Source organism: Anopheles arabiensis, chromosome X (assembly GCF_016920715.1).
Source record: "Anopheles arabiensis isolate DONGOLA chromosome X, AaraD3, whole genome shotgun sequence".
Taxonomy (NCBI): Eukaryota; Metazoa; Arthropoda; class Insecta; order Diptera; family Culicidae; genus Anopheles; species Anopheles arabiensis.
The window spans coordinates 2121805-2145582 of NC_053519.1; the positions used below are offsets into that span (position 1 = coordinate 2121805).

A 23778-nucleotide genomic window follows, 5' to 3' on the forward strand; every position below is an offset into this window, starting at 1 on the left:
AGCAACCAATGAAAGATTTGGGGAATGTTTCAACACGAATAGACATTGATAAGTGCATCCATTATTTGATATCTCATTTGAACATATAAAAAAACAATCAGTTGATATTCCGGTAAGATAACAGGATGAAGCATGAGAAAACAAAGGATGAAAAAGTGTACTCAAGTAACGACTGGAGTTGGGCAGCTGGTATTGTTGTCATAGAAGCGGATATTGGGGCATGATAACTCATTGGAAGCCACATCAACCAACTACAGGAAAGAACGTGTTATCAACTAGACAACTAGATAACAAAACCAACAATTCCTCAAATATTGTTGTTGACCTGTTAAGGCTCCAACGGGAAAACAGCAGATCTGGAGACGGCACAGGAAGCAATAATTGCGCCTGTACCAGCATTTCACTCGGAGACTATGAACAGTAACAGCATCGAACATGAACTACACCCCAAATCTCGTTGATCGTTCAGTTGAGTAGCCAAATGAACAGAGACGCGGGATGGAAACAAGACAATTTGACACCCAGAAAGGTTCGCCCCGTTTTACGTCAAATACATGGAGGTAGGTATTACTCCAATGTGTATCAGAGGACACATAGGCATGTTAAAAGCTATGGTCTACGTACGTATCTGTAATAGAAGAGCTGCAACATATTTGAAGACAAGCAAGCAATAGAATAATGAGAGTGATCATTTCCTATATAAACATCTCTACTACTACTGAGAGTGAGTATTGCACAAGCGAATAATTAATTTCCTTCCACTTCATCCTTTTTTTAACAATAAAACCAACCATTCTACGGTAAACCATGAAATTGCTAACAAATCCGAGTAATCTTGAGGGCCCAATGGTGAACATAGTAGGCAAATGTTTTGGAGTGAAAATTTGGTGCGTATTATTGAAAACAATATTCCAACTCAGAAGTTCCAAGGATGAACATCGATCTTACATCCAGAAATAGAACAGATGAGTCCCTAGATTTCGGAGGATAACATCCCCTCTCTTCCAACTGCGTAGGTTTCCCCAAATCTTTGATTCCTTGCAAGTCCGACGCGCTAGCTGCTTCAGATGCAAAGAACCGAGCAGGCGATAAAGGAAATCGTGGCTCGGAGAACAAAATGATACACTTTTAAATTATAAACATCCCTGTTTGTTAGAAGCATGCAGAAGTCTGCTGCTGGTGTTGTAAAATCAGTGAGAGAAAAATGGAAACAGCTTAACGCCAGTGTACACCTTAAGTCACCGGTTTCGGCTACTTCACAAGTAGGCCAACAAGGGCTCGCTATTTCATAGCTACAAGAAATCTGTTTAGCATGACATGATCAGGAAAGCAAACCGCACAATGCGTAGGTAGGTCGAGATTCGCTAACGGCAATGAGTAACTTAAACGAGCGATAGAAATGGAACGTTGACAGCAATGTGCTCATAATTTGGAGGTTTGGTCTGCAAATAAAGTACGATGATCCCTAGATGAATTATGTAACGATTCGAACCCGTCGCTCTATGAGAAGCTCGCCGTAATGTACAAATGCAAAACCTGGACGCGTGGTGTGTTGTGGGTTTCCGCACGAACTTCGGGGGCGACAAGTCGCAGCACGTTTTTGTCCGGAACTACGACAACCTAGACCGTCCCGGCCACCACGGACTGTACTAGAAGAAGTGGAGGAGAAGAAGGAACGAAGAAGACCCAGGCCGGACAGGCCGTCAAGAAGTAAGGTAAAGTTGTGCGTAAAAATGGAGAGAAAAAAAAACATTCCGCTCAAAAAGGAATGAGAATATAGGCAATAGCTGGAAAATCCAACTCAAAGTGTTACATCGAATCCGTATTACTTGCCTAGAGCAGCACACATCTACATCAAAAAGGGTTAAAACTAATCTACAAGCAAATGTTCTCAATATTTCTTTTCCTGTTCAGTCGTTGGTATACGTTGGTATAGCGATCTCGGATGTTCAGACCGTTTTGGTGTTGTTAATTTTTATTTACATTATGGGAAAAGGTATAAGAAAAATAACTTAACTGTATAGTTATAGATCACTTGCTTTTTTCTTTGCTCACAACCCCCGTAGGCAACGTACGCGAGGCTTGTACACTCTCACACACAGGTGTGCGTTTGTACACACGAGAGAACCGCAACTGAAGAGCGTCGATAATGACAACAACTGTGAACCAGCGTCCAGGGCCCACCGCTCTCTTCCAGGCGCTCCCTGGGGTCTACAAAAACACACCCGAGTGATTCAATGTAAAGCACGCGGTCCTTTTCTATAACTATGTTTTTTCCTGCTTACTGCCTCGCTCTCTCACTGTCTTATGCAAAAAAAAACTTTTGCATGGTTTTTTTTCTCTTTTCAACTCTTTCCTCAATGTTCATTTCTTTGGATCAACGTTACTGTGGGGGCGTTTTTGTTATTTTTGTTTTGTTTTTGCTTTAAATACGTTCTTAACGCGAAGGCTGGGACACCATCGTTTACTGTGACGGTTTCAAAGTTTATCTTACAATTGTTTTCATTGTGTATGTGTGTGTGTGTGTGTGTGTGGTCATTGTCTCTGTCTTGCTAAAAAACAAAAATGCAACTGAATTAAAATTAAAAACAAACGCAAAACAAATGCACATATTGTGGGTACGAAATGGCAACGGATGGCTGCAATGTTTAGAAAAGAAGGTGCATAGGGACAGAGCACTAGCTTATTTCAGGGGGAGGGAAAAAAGATTTAATTTTAATCAGAAACAAAAGGAAAGGAACGCATTTTACTGAACGCGTGGGGGTATGGAAAGAAGGCCACACACGAGGAAGTGTAAAAAGAAATGTAAGTCGTGCACAGTGGTTAAAATAACATCGCATTTAAATCAGGATTTAAGGCGACTCAGTAAATCAAAACGGATATATGGCAGACACACGAAAACAAACCCCCAGTTGCAAACACAGGAGACACAATTTGTACCGTAAAGAGTGTGGTCACACTTCGCCAACATACACCGGAGCTTCCTCTGCTTCCCTTACTCGAGCCGAAACCGGTCCGAGACAGGGTTCTGCCTTCCTGCTTTTAACCCAGCCTTTTGACTATCAGTAACCAACACACACACAACTTTCCTCTCTCTCTCTCTAACGCTCTCAAATCCTTTCATTGTATAATATTTTGTGTTAACTGCACTGTATATGTAGGGTTCAGAATATTAAAGCAACTGTTATTTTTACTAAAAACAAACCAACACGGTGCTCTAAATTCCTAGCGAGAGGCTGCTTGCTTGTGTATATAAAGAAAAAAACAAATGGAATGACAAACGGATGGGTGGGACAAGGAGGTTAGGAAATTTAGTTTTTCTACAATTTCTCGTTTTTCTGTTTTGTGTAACGCGGGGATGAGTATTAATTAAATGCATTCAAATTGCTATCTATACAAACGCGTCCACACACAGTAAGCGCACAAACTGAACCGGGGCTATCGAATAAAAACCATTTTACTGCGCCGGTGCACTGCGCCTGGCGGCCATATGTTAAGCTCTACTTTACTAAGCGTGCTTGCACACGCACACACACGCACAAACACATCAGGCCAGCTCTCCAATGATAAAAGCGTGGAGCAAATGTGTATCCCGCTCTCTCCATCTCTCATCCCTTGCGCGTTACATCATTAGGCACATCATGGTAGAACAACTTTGTCCTTGTTTTTTTTGTCCGCTCCTTCCCTGAATCGTGCGCGTCCGTGTTCCTACTACTGCTATACACGCGGGGGGATTGGGTTTTGTTTTTCTTCCTTGTCTAAACGGAATCAACTACATAATTTATCCCTATTAATGGTAAAAACGCACATTTCATGCTCAACTGATGTGTGTATGTGTATATGTGTATGTCTTTTGTTGCTTGTGCAAAACGAGTAATTTATCCTACAACATAATAAGGTTAGAGTAGGGTAGTGCTGGAGCGAGCGGGGAGGGATGGGGGTGGGGACAGGTGTCACGAGAAAAGGGAGCATTTTTGCACACTCTCGGTAGCTTTTTTCCCTTAATGGCTGGTACGCCGCCCTCAGCTAACTCTGCGCTCCCCTTTCCTGCTGGCTCCCGACGCCGCCGCCGCCACCGTTCTACTCCATCCACTCCACCATCTTAGCTTAGGCTTGTAACATTCGTATTGGGCGTATAGACACACTTAAAGAATAATGCATTCACATAAGTCTTGCTTCGATTAATTTTAAATAAGCCATTGTAAAGTGTTTCGCCCTCAATGGTTCCCCTTCCTTTTTATTCGCGAAACAACAATCCTGCTATTAGTATCGCACACACACACACACCCATCTTGTTATAGCACAAACAAACGACCACACGACGACGGCAACAAATGCCGAAGCAGTTATTGCTTAAGCTCTTGATTAGATTACTTCCTTACAGGAGGGGAGATATACTACTTCTGCTGTTGTGTACCGTGGTTTTGAGATGATTCGCCAAAAACCCTGTAACACTAACAAACACATACACACACACACACACATACACACCTGCACGTACGATGATGATATGGTCGAGCCAGCGATTTTACGTTTACACAACGCGTAATGTAAATATATAGATACGTGTGTACGTGCGTGTGTGTGTGTGTGTGTGTGAGTCCATCATCTAGGAGCAAATTTTTGCTTCTAGTGACAGGAAAAAATGACAAATTGGGGGGAAAAATAGTATTCATTAATGTGGTGGGAGTTCGAACCATTTCAACCAACTGCGCAAAAACCGTTCGCAAACAGTATTGGGGGGGAGGGTGATATTGGTTCGAATCGACAAAATAGCAACATTATTTGGCTTTATCCTTGTTGCCAAAACACAACCAACTGACAAGAGAGAAAAAAAAACGCCAACAAATTCCAATGAAACGGACAACACACTTCTGCATGTAACCCTTTTCTCCCTCTCACTTAAACAGTGTGGGTTTGTGGGTTTGTGTTACGTCCGTACAAAAAAAGTAGTGTTACCTGCTCTCCCACACAGTATGTAACGGAAGTTCTCTTACGTAGATAGTCTATTATTTTGGCAACGTGTTATAGCGCAACCCCGGCTGCTGTGCTTTGCTCGTTAAGTACCGAACCGTACTAACCCACCCACCCACTCACCAAACCCCAAGCAACAAAACCACAGCACTTCTCTCCCCGGCCCTCTACCTGCGAAGTTGGGGCGAAGCAGCTTTTTTCCTCGTTCTGACTGATTTTTTGTTTGTTTCTCGTTGTGTTTGCATCGTTCTCTTTCAGCATTGGGTGGGTGGAGCGAGCGCAAAGCTCCTTTCGTCACAGGGGGCATTTCCAATTCCTTATATGCAATGTATGCTCTGCATATTTTGTCGCTCACGAAAATTATTTTGACCCCTGGTAGGTACTTGGACTTGCATCAGTCCAAATACCTACACTAGGTGTCAAAATAAGTTTCGTGGGCGACAAAGTATGCAGCACACATAGCAAAATGAGTTGTAAAACCCTGTAATATATATATTAATATATATATTAATACATATATATATGTACTCTCTTTTTTCAAGGTTGATTTTTCTCGTTCTCTTCTTGTTTCTTCTTATTGTTCTCTCTTATTTTTCTCTTCTTCTTGTTTTCTTCTTGTGTTCTTTTCTTTTTCTCTTTTCTTGTTCTCTTTTCTTGTTCTTCTTTACTTCTTCTCGTTCTTTTTCGTCTCTTTTTCTCTTCTGCTCTTTCTTCTCTCTTCTCTCGACCATCTTACTAAAGCAGATAGAAGTTGAATTTTCTTTTCCTACGGAAAACTAATGCTTCGATCGAGCATTACTGTTTCTATTTTGTGTTTCTGTCGCTCTCATTGTGTGAGTGTGTTTTTTGTCTTCTTCTAACACCTACCAACCGTCGTACTAATACAATAGCCGATCCTATGTTATCAGCAGATAATGGCATCCTTTTCGCACTGCTGTAGCGTCTTGTGACCGGGTGAAGCGAGGTGCCGGCTGTCCGCACCGCCTACCGATGATGCCTCGGTACAATTCAATGCACATAGCGCGGCACCGGCCGCTACCGTTGTTCGGCAACTGCTATTACTACTATTACTATTGCTACTGCTGCTGCACCCGTTGCTGCTGCTGCTGACCGGTGGTGTGGCAGGGGCGAAGGAGGAAGCATGTTCGGGCGGGTCGCAGCATTCAACGTCGCCACCGTTACTACTGCTCGCTGCCATCTCCGTCGTACCGGAGGGGTTAACAATTTTGCTCTCCATCTCTTCGAGTGATACCATCGTGATTGCATCCTGTTTGCAGGTGGTGGTGGTGGTTGTCGCCATCTCGCCCCCAGCCGGCACCACCAACTGCTGCTGTAAGTGCATCTTCTGTATGTACTTCTTCACACAGGACGGTGAGCCTTGGCGGGACACGAACGGGCTGCCGGGGCCACCACTAGCCGCACCTGTCACGCCACCACTGTTGTTGTTGTTGTTGGGCGGCGCCGGATGCAGCACAGCCTGATTGGCGTGGTGTTGATGGCTCGCATTGAGCACGTGGTGGCTGTTCGCGCCATTGCTGTGATGCAGGTGGTTGTGGTGGTGGTGATGATGGTGGGTTTGATGAAGATGGATACTGTGATGGTGATGATGGTGGTGGTTATGATGCTGCAGGTGGTGGTGATGGTGGTGGTGCTGCTGAAGGTTGTAGTGCAGCCCGCCCCCATCGTTCAGCGGCTCGACCGGCAGGGCCTTGCGGCTCACCTTCGGCGTGGTCGGCGCGTCCGGAAACAGCGCACACGCGGCGCTGCTTACCACCAGCCCGCCTCCCCCGCCGCCCACAACAATCACATTCTCCTTGTTGTCCTCGGTGGACGCGGAGGAAGCATCGGAGGGTACTACCATCGTGCCACCACCATTGTTGTTGCGCTGCAGCGGCCTCAACTCACCAGCAAGCGCCGGCGGAGATGCTGTTCCCCCTCCTTCATCGCTTTCATCTCCTCCGCCTTCTCCTGCTCCCGCATCGCACTGCGGCTTTTCTTCCGATGGCGCGATTACTGTGCCATTGTTGCTGCCGGCTGCCAGCATCGGCTGCTGCTGCTGCTTCGTACCGGCTTCGTGCGGCCGCACCACTCCTCCCACCACCACGTTGCAACCGTTGCTGCTGCCATTCTCTAGTACCAACGCTCCGCCACCACCGCAGCCGCCGCCGCCACCGCCACCATCACCATTGGTCGGTTCGCATCCATTCAGCAGCGCATCGTCACCCATCAGGGTGGTGGTGGGGCTGGTCGTGCTATAGTCCCACTCGCCAATGCCCGTCCCATTGCGGCTGAGCGTTGCGCGGGCAGCCAGCAGCTCTTCCCGCAGGCACACCGTCTTCTCTTTCAGCCACCGGTGCTCGAGACACTCGTCCACCGTCAGTCGTTCCCTAAAATGTACGCAAAGAAAACACACACGCACACAGAAAAGTTTAGTACACATTTTATTACTGCAAGCAACATTGCTACTTCCAGCCTGGCAACCTACTTTGGCTTGATGCGCAGCGCACTCTTGATGAAGTCGATCGCATCGCTCGATATTCCGTCGAACAGCTCGTCCGGAAAGGTGAGCGAGCATTTGGTGACGTTCAGGAACGTTTCCTGCTTGCTGTCTCCGCCGAACGGCGACAAACCGGTCAGCAGGACGTAGGCGACCACGCCGATCGACCAGATGTCCGTCTGCAGGGACAGCGGATCGTAGTGCAGCACCTCCGGCGCGACGTAGTCGGGCGTGCCGACGATCTCGTAGATCTTGTTCTTCTCCGCTATGAACCGGGCGATGCCGAAGTCGCACAGCTTGAGCCCATCTGAGCGAGCGAGTGTGTGGCGGGGTTTGGAAAAGCATGAAGTGAAAAAAAAAACAGTGTTTTAGTTTCAAGTGCCTGATGATACAATAGAGTACGTGCGTGCAGTTTTCGTGTCACGGGGTTCGCCCCGCCCTTACCGTCAACGGTTTTGCCCGCCAGCAGTATGTTCTGTGGCTTCAGGTCGAGATGGGCGATCGATTTGCTGTGCATGTGCTGGAGGGCGCGCAAAATTTCCCGCATGCAGACGCGCGTCTTCTGCTCCGACAGGTGGCCCTGCTCGTCGATCAGTGTCTGCAGCTCGCCACCGGTCGCCCTGCCGCCATAGGAGGGAGAGAGAGAGAGAGAGAGAGAGAGAGAGAGAGAGAGAGAGAGAGAGAGAGAGAAAAGTTTAGAAACAAGGGACACACGTGTTGATAAGAATTGCTACTTACAGCTCCAGTATGAGCGCGATCTCCGAGCGCGTCTCGTGGACGGCCTGCAGCTTGACGACGTGGTCCGAGTCGGCACACAGCATCAGTACCGCGATCTCATGGTTGATCTCGTTCAGGCAGCACTGGCCCCGCCGCCGGCGGCGCAGAAACTTGGCCGCATAGCTGATGCCGGACTGCTTCGATATGGCACTCCGCACGATTCCGTACATTCCCCTGAAGAATGGTGTGGGGTGCGCGCGTGTTTGGGTTACAACACGGTAGGGAGGTTTATAATGGGTTTTTTTTTGTTCTATTCTACATGATTTTGCGTCGATTCTACTGGTGCGCAGTGTACTAAAGGCGGAATGTGTTAGCATATGGGGCAGTGGATGGATCTTATTCGTACCATTGGCGATTCTTCGCGTGTGCAATACATTATTGGGTTGCGCAGCGCCTTTCTCTTTAAGGCAATGCAAATGTTTTGGATTTTGATTTCTTCGTTCTGTGGCTTCGTAATTTTTCTTGTTCTTCGAATGGTTTCAAAATTTCAATTTTGGCGGATTGTATTGAATGGCTGCATTTTCTTTTAGTATAAAAACTCAATTTCGTACACACGGGAATATTTTAACAACAGAGCGAAACAATCACGCTGAGCGTTCACAAACACTCTCAAAAAAAAAAATACAAACAATTTTTTTCCGAATATACCCCCCCGCCTCCCGCCCGCAAAGCATAGTTTTACTACCGAAATAGTGTTTGCATAGTGTTAGGAGCAAGCATACAATATACAGGCGAACTAAAATCTACAGCGAATTAAGAAGCAAGACATTTTCCCAAGAAAACCCTTTACCGGTACTGCAAAATGTCACAAAAAGATCTGACTGAAACAAAATCCATATAACGTACACGTACTCAATTGAGTTAATCAGAGGTGATGCTCAAAACGATTGGTGTGATCAATGCATGGCTTCGTGACATTTTTTCGACCATCACTTGGTCAGTCACTATGTCATGACTTTTTTTACTGTGATCAGTTCAGCAAAAAGTCACTGACGTAGTCATGACAAATTCCGACTGAAACAAAATTATGTCAGCGTCACGAGTTCTACTGATGATCAGAGGTAAGACTCAAGCAGTTGTTGCGACCATCACATGCTTGGTGACATTTTGTGGCACCAACTCTTGGTCTGTCACATGTGATTGCGACATTTTCAGTCGGTGATCATCGCTATATAATCATGGGAGATGTGCGGGGGACATGCGAGTGTTTCCAAAAAAAAAAAAACAAAATTAGCGTGTATCCTCGCTCTGTTTGATCAGACAAACAATCAAAGCAGACAAAGCGAATAAGAATGCTCATTTTGCTGCCATGGACCACGTATATTCAAAATATATTCCAAAAATGTCGTGATTATCATTGGGAGAAAAAGTCATCAAGTGAGAGACCAAGTATTGGGTTGCTAAACAAAATGTCACCAAGCATGTGATTGATCCACCAACTGTTTGAATCTCTCCTCTGATCATCTCAGCTGTATACGTGAGCTGATTTGAGCTTAGTTTCAGTCATGAGTGTTGGGGGGACTGAAACAGTGGCATTTGGCAGCCAGAAAAAAGTTTTGATTATGCTCGTGTTGACATTAAGCTCAGCTTGTCAGATAGAGTATTGGGTTTGACTCAAGCACTCGCACGTTGCATTCGGCATGTCATGACGCACTGTCAGTGAGTATCAGCAATCAACATCAAACTGAATATCTCGTGATGCTCATGACATTTTGCAACACTGCCCATTACACATACTTGTTGAACACTACTTATACACCATTTTAGCCTAATTTAGACTTTTTTTTTTTCAGATAAAGTATAACCAGAACGGCAAGAAACCCTCCAACATGACTACTGCGAATCTCTACCGACACACACACACACACTGCAAGCCACACATTGAGAAAACGACAACAACGCTCCCCGGGGCGTGTAACACTGGAAAGAACGTGTGTTACGTGAAAACTTCACAAAATACCCTACACCACACCCTCTCCCCCCCCCCCCCCAGGCGCCCCGCATACGCACAGAGCCGCCGACACAAAGAAAAAGCTCTTTCGTAATGGGAGCTTCATTCAAAGGGGGGGTAGGTAGTATAAAAAGCAGTGGAAAAAATGCCCGCCGCCGCCGCCGCCGCCGCCTGGAGCGTTTTTCGCACGCGGGCGGGTAAATCCAACACCAGAGAGCAAACAACACATAATCTCTGTTGCAGGGGGTGGGGAGAGGGGGGGGGGAAAGTCCAGAAGCGTCGTGTGGTGAGATTTTTCCTTCCCAACACTGCTGTAAAGGTAACATCAAAACGCATTGCATTGTGGAGCATTCTTGTTGTTGGCGCCCCGGCGGCGAGGGGGGGTAGCGCGGTGTGCTGGTGGTAAACAATCAGTGTGTGAGAAAAAAAAAAAAACAAAAAATCTCCCGCAAACTAATGCTATCCGCGTGCGTGCGCGGTCCACCCTTGCCCCCCTGAGGAGACTAAAACCAAAGTAAAGATGGATAGTGGTTGGTATGTGTGTGTGTGTGTTGTAAAAAGGTAGCTTTCCGCGCCGTGTGTGCTGTTGGGTGGTGGAAAACACAATAGGCAGTCACACAGCAGTGAGGGTGGAGAGAATTTCCAGAGCGACTACAAGTACGCCCGCAAACCAGCGGAAAAGGTGTTAACGCTTGTTTATACTGTAATAGGAACAACTGTCAGTAAATACGTAGTATAAGACCAAACATTGAATTTGCTAGTGTAGTTTGGACTTCTTTACAACAAGATAGAATAGATTGATAAGAGAGGACTGTAGTAGGCTATGACTACCAAGCAGTGGGATGTTGCCTCAGCAGAATTTCACTTCCTAGGCATAGTAGGCTATGCCTTCTTTAGAAATAAAACAGTCCTAAGCTAACCACCAAACGAGCAAGTTGGCTTTTATTTGCTCTCCGATAGAATTGTAACAAGGACATTAAAACTAGTCTCCAAAAACACTCTCCTATCGCTTACCACGGTCGAACAGTGTCCCCGGACTAGATGTTTCTGAATCGGAATAGAATCTTTACAAAAATTGAAGAATGGCGGCACAGTGTTGTTTCCTTCACAAAGTTGTAACAGAAGTTGACGCCCCATCTATTCTAAGTCAAAATATCGTATTAGGTGCAGGTAGAGATTTAAGGGCAAGGCATCTTTTTTTGCGATCAAACGTCAGGACTACCTCTATATTGCGCCAGCGACCCGGTACTTCAAATGATGAACTCTAACAGCACTCTAGGACACGAAGTTGATATTCATATGACGATCAAACCACTAAAGAATGGTTTAAAACAGCTTTTCTAACGATTACTGACAAAAGTGTCAAACTTGCTGCAAAAAGGCTTTTTTTTTGCTTTAAGTATGTGGACACTTGTTTATTGGACAACGAATTCCTGCTTGACGGACGATTTAGAAAGCACGAACAAACACAAACAAGGTACCAGAAATTTAAGTGGTTGTTCGAAGTATGGTAGCCTTTTTAGACAGGCTCCTTGTAAATTCCTATTAGATTTATCCAACGAGGGTGCTATAGAGTCAAATTCCCACTACATCCAGTTCATTTCAAGTATGAAAGAGTCAATAAAGTGTGCCACAGCTATGAGAACTCCTGGAAACCTCTGCACAGATAATTTCACCGTGCAATTTACTACTAGCGAGTATATATTGTTAAAGCACGAACAAACACAAACAAGGTACCAGAAATTTAAGTGGTTGTTCGAAGTATGGTAGCCTTTTAGACAGGCTCCTTGTAAATTCCTATTAGATTTATCCAACGAGGGTGCTATAGAGTCAAATTCCCACTACATCCAGTTCATTTCAAGTATGAAAGAGTCAATAAAGTGTGCCACAGCTATGAGAACTCCTGGAAACCTCTGCACAGATAATTTCACCGTGCAATTTACTACTAGCGAGTATATATTGTTAAAGCACGAACAAACACAAACAAGGTACAAGAAATTTAAGTGGTTGTTCGAAGTATGGTAGCCTTTTTAGACAGGCTCCTTGTAAATTCCTATTAGATTTATCCAACGAGGGTGCTATAGAGTCAAATTCCCACTACATCCAGTTCATTTCAAGTATGAAAGAGTCAATAAAGTGTGCCACAGCTATGAGAACTCCTGGAAACCTCTGCACAGATAATTTCACCGCGCAATTTACTACTAGCGAGTATATATTGTTAAAGCACGAACAAACACAAACAAGGTACCAGAAATTTAAGTGGTTGTTCGAAGTATGGTAGCCTTTTTAGACAGGCTCCTTGGAAATTCCTATTAGATTTATCCAACGAGGGTGCTATAGAGTCAAATTCCCACTACATCCAGTTCATTTCAAGTATGAAAGAGTCAATAAAGTGTGCCACAGCTATGAGAACTCCTGGAAACCCCTGCACAGATAATTTCACCGCGCAATTTACTACTAGCGAGTATATATTGTTAAAGCACGAACAAACACAAACAAGGTACAAGAAATTTAAGTGGTTGTTCGAAATATGGTAGCCTAAAAAGACCTAAAAAGACAGGCTCCTTGGAAATTCCTATTAGATTTATCCAACAAGGGTGCTATAGAGTCAAATTCCCACTACATCCAGTTCATTTCAAGTATGAAAGAGTCAATAAAGTGTGCCACAGCTATGAGAACTCCTGGAAACCCCTGCACAGATAATTTCACCGTGCAATTTACTACTAGCGAGTATATATTGTTGTTCCATTCGGTTGCAATCGCATTTGGAAAGAAAAATACGATCAATAGTGAATGTGTTTCCGACAATCATTTCAATATTATAAAATGTTACGCCAAATGGTTTGTCTTGCAATGGTTGAGCAAGAATGGCGTCATAATAGACTCTATATTTGGCCAAAAACGAGAAAAATCTTACATATTGTCTGTGTTGTGAATTGTTGTTTATTTTAACAAACGTCCTTTGGATGAATATATGTTACTGTGTATACCCGTTACCAGTACACCTCGAGCGCCAATAACGCCAGAAGTGATATTGGTAACACACCGACAGTATGTTCCTAGTTGTAAACAAACATTACTTACAACTCTTTGATATCAGAAATTTTAGTGGCTGTTTCCATTACAGAATGACATCTAAACACAACAGCTCTAGATTTACGGCTATGTTGTTCGTAAACAGCAAAGAATGACTCCATCAGGACTGAAGGTTCTTCAAAACCTCCAATATCAGCAAATGATTTTTCAAAACATCTGGCACCAATCTTCCCTAATTTGAAACAATAAGTAATAAAAACTTGAGCCGTTGCTTGGAACGAAGGAGTGATTCAGAAATCATTACGTCAACACAAGTCAACACTTGTTTTTTGGACATTGTTGTTGAATTCCAAAGCATCTAGAACCGCTACCAAGTGTAGTGAAAAAAAAAAATCCCAAAGAAACGAGCATTCCTTAGGCGCAGGCAGGGGCGACGACAACGCACCCCCTCTTCGAAGGAAATTTTCGACACACGAAAAGGAAAAACTTTTTTGCAAATTATTCTTCTTCTGCTTTCGTTTTAACAATCGCGCCAATGTTGACCATCCCCGTCTTTGATGTAGAGCTCCACCCCCGGTGTCGCTGGTGTAAGAGGAGTTAGTTATGCTTAGCTAGGCGGGAAAAGCATGTGTGCAGTTGTGCCAAACGCTAATGGATGTCGCCCCCCGTCTGGGTCTGTGGTTCGAGGTGCATTCTCTCTCCTGCAACACGCCACAGCATCATGGGTTAATAATATCAAGGGCACGCACCCTCCTCCCCCCCCCCCCCCCCCCCCCAAGAAGAAATGCCGCTCAGAGTAGAGAAAAAAAAACAAAAAAAAAGCATTTTATTGTGTTCCGATGCAACTGAGTACCAGAGGGCACCTTCAAGATGGGAGTTTTTTTTTTTTTTAATTTTCACTCGAAATGCATTTTGAGCCAAAATATTTATGGCCGGCTTACATTTGGCAAGCCGCACACACCCGCCAAGCAGCACAGCACAGAGTGAGTAATATTAACAGGCGCCAAAAGAAATGCCACAAATCAAGTGCACGCCAAAAAAACGAAAAAAAAAAGAATTAAAATCAACGTTACACCGATCAAACCGCAAAACAAACCGTCAGCAAATACCTTAGAAATGACACATTACCCCCCACACCACGCCCTGAGATATCGCGACGCCTTTCTAGAAGTGAAACCACAGCACAGGTAGCACACAAACAAACAAAATCGCAGGTTTGATGAAGAGAAGAGACCTTTTGAAGCGAAACATGCAGTTATGCACACATGCGTTACAATTTTTGGAGCTGCCACTGGGGGGTCGTAATTTTTTTCCCACGAAGTAAAACCATGTACCGATGTTTTCCCCCATCGAGGCTTGATGCCACATTAAAAACACAAAGCGAGACGCTGGATTTGGCACGAGATTAAAGTAAAGGAAAACGGGAGATTAAAGCACACAAAAAAGGGGGCGAAAGGCTGTAGAGGAACGGTACGGTGTTGTGTGAGTCATGTATAAATCGTGAAAATTGTGATTTTTTTTATTCAATTTTTGAGATGGCGGGATTTTCATAAAATCAGTCAACAAAGACATTTTAACACCAAAAAAATAATTACCAGGAATTCCAGGGTTTTCCAGGAATTCTCATAGCTGTGGGACACTTTATTAACTCTTTCTTTTGTGAAATGAACTTATTATAACTAGAATTGGAGTCCAATTGGAGTTCCAATCCAAGCAATCCCACAGTTATCAGAATTCCTGAAAAACCCTGTTAATCTTTTGTTGATATTGGTGTCATTTCAATTATCAATACTTTTGAGATGGTATTGATTGTGAACTGCATTTAAATACGATAGAAACAGTGAATTCGTACTTTTGATACTGTCAAAGGTCCATAAATTACAACCGATCGTTCAATTCCAGTTCAAATCTCAGAAATCTTATAGGAATTTCCAAGGTGCCTGTCCAACAAGGGTACCATAGAGTACAAATTCTATCATATGAAGCTCACTTCCTGTAAGAAAGGGTCAAGGAAGTGTCCCACAACTATGAGAACCCTTGGAAAATCCTGTACTATTATGTTTGGCATTCAGCAACGCAATGAGTCATGGCCAGTTTTTGTCATTATTTTTGCGTACAAACCATGTTTAGTTGTCACTAAAATATGCAAATATTAGAAGTATATGGGCAATTTACAGGGTTTACCAAGTCACTTTGCGAAGTGAGCTGCACAATTCATCTCACTTGCGACGTATTTCTATTCTGACGTGCTACTTCATTTGGCCCGAAATAATTTTCTATTCCGCCGCATTCATTTTCATCCATTATATAAAGTCTTTTCACAGGGGATGTTAGCTGGAGCCGTCTGCGATGTTTACATTTTTTTCAAAAATAAAATTTTGGGCTTTTAGTGCTGATTTGTGATACAAGTATGCTGTTTAACAAAGAATAGAAGTTTATCTTTGCTCCGCTGTAGCATTCTAGCCGAAACATGGGTTATTCATTGAGCTATTAGCAGATTTGACTGAGCAGGTTCAACTGCTAATATCTCAACGAATAATCCATTTTTCGGCTAGAATGCTACAGCGGAGCAAAGATAAACTTCTATTCTTTGTTAAACAGCATACTTGTATCACAAATCAGCACTAAAAGCCCAAAATTTTATTTTTGAAAAAAATGTAAACATCGCAGACGGCTCCAGCTAACATCCCCTGTGAAAAGACTTTATATAATGGATGAAAATGAATGCGGCGGAATAGAAAATTATTTCGGGCCAAATGAAGTAGCACGTCAGAATAGAAATACGCCTCAAGTGAGATGAATTGTGCAGCTCACATCGCAAAGTGACTTGGTAAACCCTGTAAAACCAAGTCTGCTAAAGTTAATATTTCCATTTTATTTTACACTAAACTGAAAACTATTGCAACGTAACTGTTAACCCAATATGAAATGGAAAGAATTGCCAATTATCTGATTTTTGTATCAAATCAATATTATGCAAAAAACTAGGAGGCGGCTCGTCAAATGAGTATGACATCGCTGCTATACACCAAACAATAGATTAGCACCGATATTCCCAAAACCAGCCACAGTAGGTTTCCTACTTCTAACCAAAAAGACAGACACACCGAGAGCACACACGACCGACGAAGAGACAAGGAGATTGCACAGCAAAAAGCGCCAACACCCCACCCGAGAGCGAAGAAGTTCCAGCAAGAACAACAATAAAAACCACACAGAGTGAAAGAGATAAAAACGACGACCAAGAGTGCGACAACAATGCGACAATGTGCAAGATGAGAAAGAAAAAAAAACAACCCTTCGGTTCCTGCAGTACACGACTTTTGTGCGCGTACGTGTGTGTGTGTTTCTTGCGCTTGGAGACGTGTACGTAACCGTGTGGAGCGCGCAGCTCTGCGAAGTGGAGAAGGTGCGCGAGCGATGCCCAAAAAGGTTACCCCAACAGTGGAGGCAGCAGCAGCAGTGCGCCCTAGGCGCACAAAATGAACGCAAAAAACACACACACACACACTGGCACACACATCCCTCAGCACCCAACAAAGCTTTAGGGGGGGGGGGGGGGGGACTAAAAGATCGAAAGATAATCGGAGGGGCCACAGCACACACACACACAAATACTGGGGTTTGTGCAAAAGAACGGAAAGAAACGAAAGGGGACAGTGGTAAAGCTGTGTTTGTGTGGTTCCGGAGGTCAAACACAATAGGAAAAGAAGCAAAAAAACAATAGCAAAATGGTAGCAACAACAACAACAACAAAAGCCCTCAACAAAAACCATTGGTGTGCACTTTCGTATGCAAACGTGTGTGTATGTGTGTGGTAAGCACAATATTATTACACCCAGCCAGCCAAGGCCTCTCTCTCGCACAATAGATAAAGTGGAGAGGCGCATACAAGAAAAAAAGGCAAGATCATATGGGTGGGAGGGGGTTTGGGTTGGTGGCAAACAGCGCCACAGTAGGGCCGCCGCCGCCGCCTCTCTGTCCCAATGGACACCTCCCCACTCCTCCTCCCACTCACCCTTCGCATTAGCAGTTCTTCCGTTAACTCTCACCCCTTTGATTCGTGCTGTGTTGTGTAAGTGTAAGTGTACATGTACGTGTGTGTGTATATATACTTTTTTCTAGCCTTCACACCATCACAACACTCGTTCTATACTACCACCCCACCCCACCCCTGTGTAATCGCTGAGTAGAGGAGGTAAGTCAGAGTTTTGTCGCAATTGCTCGCTTGCGAGACACCAAACTCAAGCTTAAGAAGCAACGGTGCTTTTGAACCGATCCGCTTAGCGCAGTTGACGCTAGAAAACATTGACTCCACTCACACACAGAGAGAGAGAGAGCTAGACGTACACATAGGAGAACCTGGAGCGACATGATCATCTGCATTATAAGCTTTCGTAAGAATATAACACATAATTAGCAACAACAAAAAAGAAAGAATGTTTATCCAGGCACATGGTATTTATCTACGAGTTACGTGAGAAAAGTAACCATTATAATTTAATGAAATGTTTTTAAAGATATAATTTGTAAAAAAAAGCACTTGGGGCAAAATGGTCGGTACGTTTTGACACGAGCAACATGATGAGGCTGTGGTATAAGCTAAGGTCGCTACAATATACTAGAGCCTTACATAAATGAAGCTGACAACACGTGAATTATTGAAATATTTCAGCATAAAACACTGAAATATTGAACTTATTTTCAACTCTCACAATTCTACCAAGATGCAAGGAGCTTAAACCAACGCCTTTTTGGCTCAATGTTGTGGTCCATTTTTCCCTTTTGCTTATAAAATTGTTTTGATATTTCGTGCAAGAACATTTTGCCCTGTAGAAGTTTGCCGTTGATTTTAAACATTCATTTTGAACATATATATATTCGTTATTAATACGTAAACTTCTGATAGTTTTTTTTTTCATGAATAAGGAGGTTGAAGTATCGATTCACGTCAAAATAATAGTGTTAGTGTATATTACGTATATTCAATTCACCAACTTTCTGGACCAGAACAAATATTGAATTAATAAATTTAGTGCATTTCCTTGTGATTCTCCGCTTTGTTCACGGAGAAAAACTTATGTTCCGCGGAGAGTATCACAAGAGAACCCTTTCTATCGGTGTACGATAAACCAAATTGTTATGTAAATTTAATGAAATATAGCAAAGTAAACCAAAATTAACGTTCACGCAAGGTCTACAGTGACATTGCAATACAGTCCAACATCCTTAATAGGCCCATTTTGCCCCGCTTCCCCTACAGCTCATACAACCCACCCCCACCGTGAATCGAATATACTTAATACTTACAACTAAAAAATAATCATAACTATTATAATAAAAATAATATAATATATAATGATATTTTATGCAATATAAATATGAAATGTTATGTGCAGAACAATGTAAATAAATATGTATATATGTATATATGCGCATGTAGCAAAAAACACCACCACCAGTAGAATGAGCCCTAAAATTCACACACACACACACACGCAGTACTCACTTGGCGATCCAGGTTTCCTCCACCAGGTACACCTCACCGATGTCCCGCGGCGTCTTGAGCTTGGCCAGCTGCTCCTCGCCGATGCTGAGCCGCCCGTCCCCGACGTGGGAGAAGCCCTCCGGCAGCTTCATCATCTGTCACTGCCGCTGGCCCGCACACTCCAGCGCGCGCACACGTACGGCCAACACACACACGCGCGCACACACACACACAAAGTCAAGCGCGGCCCGAGCGCGAGGGGCTCAAGGGCACTGTGTGTACACCCACCACCCCGCGACAGCGAACTGGGTGGTGGGGGGAGAGGGGGGCACAAGCAGTCACAAGAACAATTCCACACGAGAGACACCACCACTTCACACAAAATCACCACTTACGCACACACACGCGCGCGCGACTACTTTACGGACTTTCGAAGGCGCACGTACGCACAGTCACACACACACACACGCGGAAAAAAACACGCACTTTCGCACTTCCGGCCTCTCCAGCGCCAGGGAGGAAGGGGGAGGGGAATGGGGATTGAGGAAGGCTGGTGAGAAGGCTACCCCTGTCTGGTTGGAAGGAAACGGGGCGGTTGGTTGGTTGGTTGCTTCAAAAGCACTTGTGTGTGCGCGGAGCCCGTGGAGCAGCAGCCCGAAACAACGGCAGTAGCAGCATGCGTTTGAAAGATGGCGACGTTTGACAACGGTTTTTTTTTTACTCTATCTCTTTTCCTTAAACTTTTGCTTCAGTTGCTTTTGGATTGGATTAGCGCGTTCGGATGTCACCCTTTTTCTCACTGGATAAACACACACACACACACACAATCGCACACTAACACACACACACACATACACACACAAACTGTTTTCTCAAGGGAAGGCTTCTTCGCGGAAGCTTCTGGCTGATGGATGAAGGGTGATGGGGCAGTGTGTGCTGTCAATATGGATCTGTGGGAGAGAGAGAGAGAGAAAGAAAAATAAAGCGATTTTTGTTACAAAAGTTACAAAAAATTTTGCACCAAAAATCCTTCTCCTACCCCTTCCTACTCATCGACTGACCCTGTCATAAATATACACGGACACACACGGACACACACACGCACACGCGGAGCAAACGACGCAATAGGGCACAACACAACAGAACACGACGGCGATGGCAGAGCGGCAGAGAAGAAACAATTCACATCGGACGTATTAAAAAAAAAATCGCGCACACACACACACAGACACGCAACGCGCTTGTACACTTCCCGGAAACGTCATTTCGCCTCAATGCGAGCCTGTGTGCCACACAACACCAACAACAACTGCAAAAAGGCACACAACGCACACACGAGCACACACGAGACTCAAAATTCGAGAACAATTGTCTTCGCAAGTACGAAAGTGTCCCCACCAAAACCGTTCCTGCACTGCCGCTGCTGCCACCGTATCACAAGCACAGAAACAAAACCCTTTATCTTTGGGTACTTCTATCGTCTCACGCCCTTTCAAGAATGCCGAAGAAGAAAAAAAACCGAAACCGCACCGAAATACCGAACGAGAAATTCTGTGCAAAATTCACCCGTAATCAGCGTAACCACTGAGACACACGCAACGCACACAGTAACAAAAAACGGCTGAACTGAAGTTTCGCAGAAAAAAAAAGGGCACACACAGAGAGCCTGCCGAAAAGCAAGATGTCCACCAGAGGGCACCTCGAAGCAGAGCGAATGTGTGTGCGTGCGTGTGTGCAAGAGCCTTTTGCTTGTCTTCTCGCAGCACTGCCCGGAACTCGGCCCTTTCCCGGCGTGAATGTTCACCACCGCCTTTACTTACCCAGAGGTCCTTAGTTCCTCACCGGTGCGTGTGCGTGTGGGCAACTTCTTTAACTGACTTTTTCCACTTTGCCCGCCCGGCGACTTCACTCCGCGGCTGCGGACCTTCCAGCTGTTCCGTCCGTTCGGTTCAAGAGATGAGCAACGAATGAGCTCGCCGCTGCTCGCATGCTGGCAGCTGCGGCTGCCGCTCGACAGCCCGACCGACCCGACAGCACGAACGAAAGCTGTCATGCGATTATCCGGGCTGTCGCCAGCAGCTCGTTGTGGTTTTTATTGCCGAATTTTGCAGTTTTTGGGTACAAAATACTTTGTGTGTGCGTGTGTGTGCGCTCTTTTTTTGGATATCTGTTTTCGTAATTTTGTCTATTTTAACGCGTTTCCGCATGATTTCGACTAATAATCCTGTTCCGACGAGCTCGATTTACCTACCGACCGCCTTTAATCCACACTTTCCCGACCGTGGGTGGGTTTTTACATGGATTTTCGGTTCCCGTATGGTGGTGTGTATGTATGTGTGTGTGAGTGAAAAATAGTGTGAATTGTATGGAAAATCAGGAAATATCCGTAATTTCGTGACAAATGGCTGGAAAATGTTGAATATTCATGTGTGATTTGATGGTTGTAACGGCCAATCATCCCGTAATATCGGTATTTGTTGTGTACCGGTCCGTGCTTTGCGTCTGTGTGTGTGTGTGATCCGGCTGGCAGCTTTTGACAGGTTCGCCGGTTGTTCCAGCTTGCACAAATGCCGCGGAACCGGCAACGGCCCAATTCCGTAGAAAATGTGCTGTGTCTGTCGAGGCCATTAGTAAAAATCCCGTCATTTCTGAATCATGTGCATAATTATTACGAAAATGTGTGACTCCAGCAAACGTCAAAAGTGTTTACGTAATGTTCCAGAACAGTTCTTCCCCAAACCAAGTCCTTGGACAATTTTGTTTCAATAAACTACAGTTTTTCATGAAAATTCGAGTATTTCCTTTTGATTTTCTGTATGAACGAGATAATATGCTATTTGCACCAACAAGTGTATCATATAATAGTGGCGATTTTCATCAATATCTGCAAACGTCAATATGGCGGCTGCGAAAATGCAGAGCAAATTCCTCATTTTTTCACTTCCATCATGCCAGAACTGTCTGTGGTTTGCCAAATCGGCATCGTTGGCGTGTGCGTGTGTCGTAGGTACAGTTCTCGAGGAAAAAATATTGCCTGATGTGAAATATTTGTCCCGAGCGATTGTCTCCGGTTGTATTGTGTCCGGGGTCAGTGTCTCCTCATGCGAACAATACACCTGTGTGCGTGTCCTGTGGCCGGGGGGGCACTCAGACAATACGTTGTCCAATACTGTCTCGTCTCGTCTGTTTGGTCAATTGGAGGACCAGTTTTTGTATTACAATTTCCTGTGAGGTGCGGGTTTGGGAGGAAAATGATCTGAATATAGTTTGAGCTCTTGACCAGTCTGATTTGTATCAATCGGTTTTGCCATCCATAATATCACAAGGGCTTGTTGGTAGTGTTAAGCTATTTTACTAAATTATAATATAGCCGCCATTATCGAACGGATCATATACACGCACACATACTTGCAAGCCACAAGATGACAGCCCTTTTACGTAATCTCAACCCATATATTTCCTTTCGTAACCAAATGTGAATTATGATTGATTTGTCCCTTTGATTTTTTTCAAGAGCATGTTCGGGGGTGGCTTAAAGCTTTATTGCATAGTTTAGGGCAGTCCGCTCATTTTTTCTCAATTCTAGCATAACTTTATTTACTCGGTTTTCTGGTTGTACCGTGGAGTGACAGTTTGTCCGTTGTAGTTTTTATTACCGAATTTTGCAGTTTTTGGGTGCAAAATGTGTTTGTAAATGTTTTTCATAATTTTCTTCGCCCATTACGTGCGTTTTGTTGTGTATTAAATCGATAAAATAGTAATTTTTCATCCGCCATTGTAACGCTCTGCTTGAACAGCACGAATGTCAAGCTGCTCGAGCCGTGCACGCAACTAGAATGTCACTTTGTGTGTGCGTGTGTGTGCGCTCTTTTTTTGGATTTTTGTTTTCGATATTTTGTCTATTTTAACGCGTTTCCGCATGATTTCGACTAATAAACCTGTTCCGACGAGCTCGATTTACCTACCGACCGCCTTTAATCCACACTTTCCCGACCGTGGGTGGGTTTTTACATGGATTTTCGGTTCCCGTATGGTGGTGTGTATGTATGTGTGTGTGAGTGAAAAATAGTGTGAATTGTGTGGAAAATCAGGAAATATCCGTAATTTCGTGACAAATGGCTGGAAAATGTTGAATATTCATGTGTGATTTGATGGTTGTAACGGCCAATCATCCCGTAATATCGGTATTTGTTGTGTACCGGTCCGTGCTTTGCGTCTGTGTGTGTGTGTGATCCGGCTGGCAGCTTTTGACAGGTTCGCCGGTTGTTCCAGCTTGCACAAATGCCGCGGAACCGGCAACGGCCCAATTCCGTAGAAAATGTGCTGTGTCTGTCGAGGCCATTAGTAAAAATCCCGTCATTTCTGAATCATGTGCATAATTATTACGAAAATGTGTGACTCCAGCAAACGTCAAAAGTGTTTACGTAATGTTCCAGAACAGTTCTTCCCCAAACCAAGTCCTTGGACAATTTTGTTTCAATAAACTACAGTTTTTTCATGAAAATTCGAGTATTTCCTTTTGATTTTCTGTATGAACGAGATAATATGCTATTTGCACCAACAAGTGTATCATATAATAGTGGCGATTTTCATCAATATCTGCAAACGTCAATATGGCGGCTGCGAAAATGCAGAGCAAATTCCTCATTTTTTCACTTCCATCATGCCAGAACTGTCTGTGGTTTGCCAAATCGGCATCGTTGGCGTGTGCGTGTGTCGTAGGTACAGTTCTCGAGGAAAAAATATTGCCTGATGTGAAATATTTGTCCCGAGCGATTGTCTCCGGTTGTATTGTGTCCGGGGTCAGTGTCTCCTCATGCGAACAATACACCTGTGTGCGTGTCCTGTGGCCGGGGGGGCACTCAGACAATACGTTGTCCAATACTGTCTCGTCTCGTCTGTTTGGTCAATTGGAGGACCAGTTTTTGTATTACAATTTCCTGTGAGGTATGGGTTTGGGAGGAAAATGATCCGAATATAGTTTGAGCTCTTGACCAGTCTGATTTGTATCAATCGGTTTTGCCATCCATAATATCACAAGGGCTTGTTGGTAGT

The 23778-nt window shown here is 44.3% G+C and overlaps 1 protein-coding gene across 2 annotated transcripts; it reads right to left on the bottom strand.

The window, feature by feature from the left end:
* Window positions 1-5627: 5627 nt before the first annotated feature.
* On the bottom strand, window positions 5628-20696 carry LOC120905700 (death-associated protein kinase related-like). Of its 2 annotated transcripts, XM_040316710.1 has the most exons (7): window positions 20544-20696; window positions 18745-19673; window positions 8210-8422; window positions 7916-8091; window positions 7460-7778; window positions 7138-7361; window positions 5628-7092 (listed from the first exon to the last, which is right to left on the bottom strand). In XM_040316710.1, the coding sequence occupies exons 2-7, from the start codon at window positions 18876-18878 to the stop codon at window positions 5879-5881; spliced, it is 2280 nt and encodes a 759-aa protein (XP_040172644.1). In that variant the 5' UTR covers window positions 18879-19673; window positions 20544-20696; the 3' UTR covers window positions 5628-5878. The 2 variants fall into 2 exon arrangements, with proteins under 2 accessions (XP_040172644.1, XP_040172643.1); XM_040316709.1 differs by having other exon boundaries at window positions 5628-7361.
* Between the last annotated feature and the right edge of the window lie 3082 nt (window positions 20697-23778).

Bases quoted from the DNA above. Each gene is read 5' to 3' on its own strand.
- LOC120905700 (XM_040316709.1), bottom strand. From the start codon at position 18,878: ATGATGAAGCTGCCGGAGGGCTTCTCCCACGTCGGGGACGGGCGGCTC. The intron at 7,779-7,915 runs GTAAGGGCGGGG...TCGCTCGCTCAG, and splicing joins GGCGGGCAAAACCGTTGACG to ATGGGCTCAAGCTGTGCGAC. The intron at 7,362-7,459 runs GTAGGTTGCCAG...CGTACATTTTAG, and splicing joins GCGCTGCGCATCAAGCCAAA to GGAACGACTGACGGTGGACG.